The sequence below is a fragment of the Penaeus monodon genome, chromosome 11, assembly GCF_015228065.2.
Source record: "Penaeus monodon isolate SGIC_2016 chromosome 11, NSTDA_Pmon_1, whole genome shotgun sequence".
Classification (NCBI taxonomy): domain Eukaryota; kingdom Metazoa; phylum Arthropoda; class Malacostraca; order Decapoda; family Penaeidae; genus Penaeus; species Penaeus monodon.
The window spans coordinates 23,053,222-23,058,221 of NC_051396.1; the positions used below are offsets into that span (position 1 = coordinate 23,053,222).

Here is a 5,000-nt window from a genome sequence, read left to right on the forward strand (position 1 = left end):
AAAGAGAAATAGAAAGAGGAGAGTCGAGGCGGGAAGAGCAGGAGGGTGATGACCAGACGCCCGTAGTTGACGAGTCCTATTTCGAACGGCGTGGCCAGTCCCAAGACGGTCAGGGCTACTTTCGCTGGAATGGGCGCGAGTACACGGGCGTGGGTCATCCGGGTTCGTCGATCTCGAGGCGCGTCAAGACCTCTAAGACTACCACCGCCACCACGAGTCAGGCACGACCAGGCACCTCTGTCACGTACACCTACACAGTTCCTGGGGGGTCGAGTGTGACCACGTACAGGAACACCACCACGTACACCTCCCATGTCCCAGGCTACTCGACGTCGGAGGCACAGGGCGGCTTCGACTCTCGCTTCGGCGCCACTGACTACGGTTCGCGGGGCTCGACCAACGTCGACTCGCGCTACGAGAGCTCCTACAACCGCCGCTACAACTACGGCGGCAGCGTCACCGGAAGTAGTGGCAGCAGCAGCAGCAGCAGGGGCGGGGGCGGCAGAGGCAGCGTCGGGTTCGGCGAGACCTACCACAAGAACACTGAAGAAGAGCTCACTTTCGACTACGAAGAGGAGGAGTACGATCCTGTTTTCGAACGGGGTCCAGTTATCTCGCTGGAGGATCGAACTCACCCTCTCGTTGTACGTGGATTCGGAGTAGCTCCAGGTAGGGCGGGTCTTCTTTACCGAGTGTCCCCTCCCTTCATCGCCTCGGCCATAACCCCAGCGAGCTATAACCCCCTCCTCCCCTCTCCTCCAAATGCTAACCTTTCTCAACCGTGGTGTGGTGTGGGCTAACCTCCATGAACCCCTTGTGAGCTACAAATGAAATGGATTAAAAATGCAATTCCCTTCCCACCCGTCAAGAGTCTATGCCCCCTCCCTGTCAAAAAGGATAAAGGCCTTGTCCCTCTCCTCCCTGTTTGACCACCAAGGCAGATAGGCCTACATTCGACATGAAGAATGACTTTGCATCTCCAACAGTCCCTCTCTCCCAGGATTTGTCGCTCCACCTGCTAATTCGCAACTACCAACCCACCCATCCACCTTCAGTGCCCTCCACCAAGCCTCAGAAATGCTTGCCATAAGAAACTCCTCCACAGTGTAACCAGGAACCCCCATCTTCCAACGTTTGCTCCCAGCGGGTCCGACTAAAAAACTAAAACCGTGACTGAATTCTTGCCACGTGGAAGCTTGCGAATGAGACGGTGGCGGTTGTGGGAATATGATGATGGTGGTGTGTTTTTTTTACAGTTCATCTAGAGTAGCGGATTGTGGTGACTAGACTAGAGGGTTACGGTGTTAAAAGAATAAAAAAGTAATACAAAAGAGGAACGGTAGTCATGAAGATAACACAATAACTAGTGACGGGTCGAGAGAGAGAAAGCGAATGCTCTTGTAATGGAAAGTTCTTTGGTGATTCAGCCGTAGGAGAAGCTAACCAACAGTAGTGTGACATGATGGCAGTGTCGTAGGCAACACGTTTGAGGTGATTAACAGCCATAGTTAAGATGACCAGATCGCAGGTGTGTTTTTTCCTCCTCCAGGTTTGGTGCGAGTTACCCGGAGCCAGCGGTATTACCCGGGTAAATTATAAGGAGTTATATGCAGTATCCCTTATGTATTCCTATGATTTATTTTTTGCCAGTTGTGATTTGTAATTGATGTGTCATTTACCTTGCACGTGGAGAAACACAAATGTGAAAAATGCATGTTGGATATTTGTTATGCATGATATCTATGCATGGTCGCTTGTAAAACCATTCGAAAGGTACCGTGATGAACACAAGGACTCAGTGTGCTTCTCCATTTTTCTCTTTCTTTGACGCTTCTTAAATTGATTAAATTTTCTCTTAATGAGATGTGGGTGTGAGGGTAGAGTAGGGCGAGAGAAGGTCGCACTCAGGTCACAGGTCAGCAGGTAAGTCGTTGGATCTTCATTGGAACTGCATAGACCAGGTACGTTATTTTTTTCTTGTTTTCGGAGTGATTTGGTGTGTGTGTGTGTGTGTGTGTGTGTGTGTGTGTGTGTGTGTGTGTGTGTGTGTGTGTGTGTGTGTGTGTGTGTGTGTGTGTGTGTGTGTGTGTGTGTATACACACAAACACACACATGCACGCACACACATACATATGCACACATATATACATATATGTATACATACATACATACATACATACATATATATATATATATATATATATATATATATATATATATATATATATATATATATATATATATATATATATATATATATGTTTGTGCGTGTGTGTGTTGTGTGTTGTGTGTGAGAGAGAGAGAGAGAGAGAGAGAATAGATGATTGGACTTTTAATTCATCCGCGGATGAAGACATGTATGATTAGCCCATTTTCCTCCGTCATATTTCCATACTTTCCACAAACTACAGCAATTGATAGTATATTGTTAAAATCTTGAAGATTGAAGTCAGATTGAATCATCAGCTTGTGGGGGAATATTAAAAGTATATCCACATTAAAAAGAAACAGTTCATTTCCAAGATACAACAGGCATGTTAGAAATACATTATTTATAAAGGTGACTCAACCGTTCTGTCCAGTAGTTCAAACCAAGACATAACAGCACTTGTAAATGACTTACAAGCAAATAATTTATCTACTAAAGCCGTCGAAGATTTTGATTTACGTATTCTCCTCTTCCATTACATTCACTCAAAATCCGAGTACTAAATATACCACTTTTTGGAAGCGGATATAAGAATTTAACTTCGAAGATATCTTTCTTTGGTCACTGCCAACCTCTTATGAGTGAAAAAAAAGATATATTATTGACCAAGATATAGAATTGCTTGCTATGAAGGTTTCATGTAATTATAAATCTGTATTGCCCTTAAGTGAATATAAAGAATTCCTACGCCGAGGAACTACATGTCTCAAAACTCATGTCTGAGTATATGGCTGGGCGTCACGTAACTCCTGTGGTATTTGTTTGTCACAATATCAGTTCTCTCTCTCTCTCTCTCTCTCTCTCTCTCTCTCTCTCTCTCTCTCTCTCTCTCTCTCTCTCTCTCTCTCTCTCTCTCTCTCTCTCTCTCTCTCTCTCTCACTCACTCACTCACTCTCTCTCTCTCTCTCTCTCTCTCTCTCCTCTCTCTCTCTCTCTCTCTCTCTCTCTCTCTCTCTCTCTCTCTCTCTCTCTCACTCACTCAATCACTCTCTGTCTCTGTAATTCTCTGTAAAATTGTTTATCGTCCACTGGACGTCATATATTTATCAAATCAAAATCTCTCTCTATCTATCTATCTATCTATCTATCTATATTTCTATCTATATTTCTATCTATCTCTATCTCTATCTCTATCTCATTTGCGTCTAGATATATACGAGTTGTACATATATGACTTGCACATATGACCGTTCTTATGTGCCCTTTTATATGCAGACATTTAGCCTAGTGTGCGAGCGACGGGTTGGAAGGTGTCAGGGGCAGGTGGCGGCCATCACGCTTGCCGCGAGTGTATGGGCTGGTCAGCTACACGAGGGAGCCTTCTGCCGGCCTCCATCCATGGGCGGACGGGACCCTTGCGAACGCCGCCCATTTTTTCTATTTTTTATTTGTTTTTTTTTTTTGGCTTTAACTTCCATCGTTTTCTTTTTCTTTCGCTGTGGCGTAGGAGTGTATGTGGGCGGCGAGGGATCGATTGTGTTTTGTTTTTGCACCCATGGTATGACGTTGCTGTATCAGTTGTGACCCCCCCCCTCTCTCTCTCTCTCTCTCTCTCTCTCTCTCTCTCTCTCTCTCTCTCTCTCTCTCTCTCTCTCTCTCTCTCTCTCTCTCTCTCTCTCTCTCTCTCTCTCTCTCTCTCTCTCTCTCTCTCTCTCTCTCTCTCTCTCTCTCTCTCTCTCTCTCTCTCTCTCTCTCTTCCTCTCCTCTCTCTCTTTCTCTCTCTCTTCCTCTCCTCTCTCTCTCTCTCTTTCTCTCTCTCCCCTCTCTCTCTTCTCTCTCTCCCCCCCTCACTCCATCCCATTCTCCCTCTCTCCCTCCTTCTCTCTACAACCCTCCCTCCCTCCATACCTTCCTCTCCTCCCTCCTTCCCTCCTCCGCTCCTTCCCCCTCTCTTATCTCTGTCTTCCCTCCCCTCCCCTCATCCCTCCTCTCTCAATCTCTTTTTCTCATTTTCCCCCACCTTCCTTTCCTCCTCTCTTTCTTTCTCTCGGTTTTCTTTCTCTTCTCTCCCTCTCTCCTTTCGTACTACTTTTATCGTTCCCCACTCCCTCTCACCTTTCTCAACTTTGAAACTCTCATTATTACTTTTCTTCATTTCCCACAATTATTCTTGCCTCATTTCCCTCTCTTTTTCTCTCGTTATGAATCTCAGACCTCTTCTCCTTTTCTCCTCGCCACGTACACTTCTCTCTCATTTCTCCCCATCTCAATTTTGATATATTCTTCCATTCTCTTTTATCATATTTTTTCCGCCCTGCCTCTTCTTCTCTCACCCACCCACCCACTCAGCCAGACCCACTCACCCACCCTTCCCCTTCTCCTTTCCCTTTCCCTTCCCCTTCCCCTTCTCCTTTTCCTTTCCCTTTCCCTTTCCCTTTCCCTTCCTCACTGGTAGCTCAAGACCAGACCTTTTTCTTAAGGGTCTCGCGAGGGCGTTCTGTGTGACAGCGTGAGAAAAAGGACAAAGTAGTTTCTGATGACGTCACACTTGGTATTTTTAGGTAATGACCTCAGACGAGAATTTGCTGACATGATTTAATGTTTAGTCCGGATTTTTTTGGGCATGACTTATGTTGTGTTTGTTCTTAATCTACTGAAAGGGCTCATCCTGTACAAAAGCAGCTAAAAACGTGCTCTTGTTAGGATATTTGCCGTTTTTATGTTTGTTTGTCTTCTGCTTGTACATAGCAGTCGGAGGCGGCTGTTAATTAAGTGAACTTGGACAGCTAGGCCGAGGCAAGCAGTGCTTGCACTAGAGGCACTGCTGACAGGCGTTTGACGCTTAAAAATG

The 5,000-nt window shown here is 45.7% G+C and overlaps 1 protein-coding gene across 1 annotated transcript in view; it reads left to right on the plus strand.

The window, feature by feature from the left end:
* LOC119578500 (laminin subunit beta-1-like) overlaps positions 1 to 5,000 on the plus strand; it is a 70,483-nt gene that overhangs the window by 20,868 nt on the left and 44,615 nt on the right. The window contains exon 3 of the mRNA XM_037926073.1: positions 1 to 669. This exon is cut by the window's left edge and continues 429 nt beyond it. Within this exon, the coding sequence (XP_037782001.1) occupies positions 1 to 669 (669 nt within the window). The remainder of the gene's footprint in view (positions 670 to 5,000) is intronic.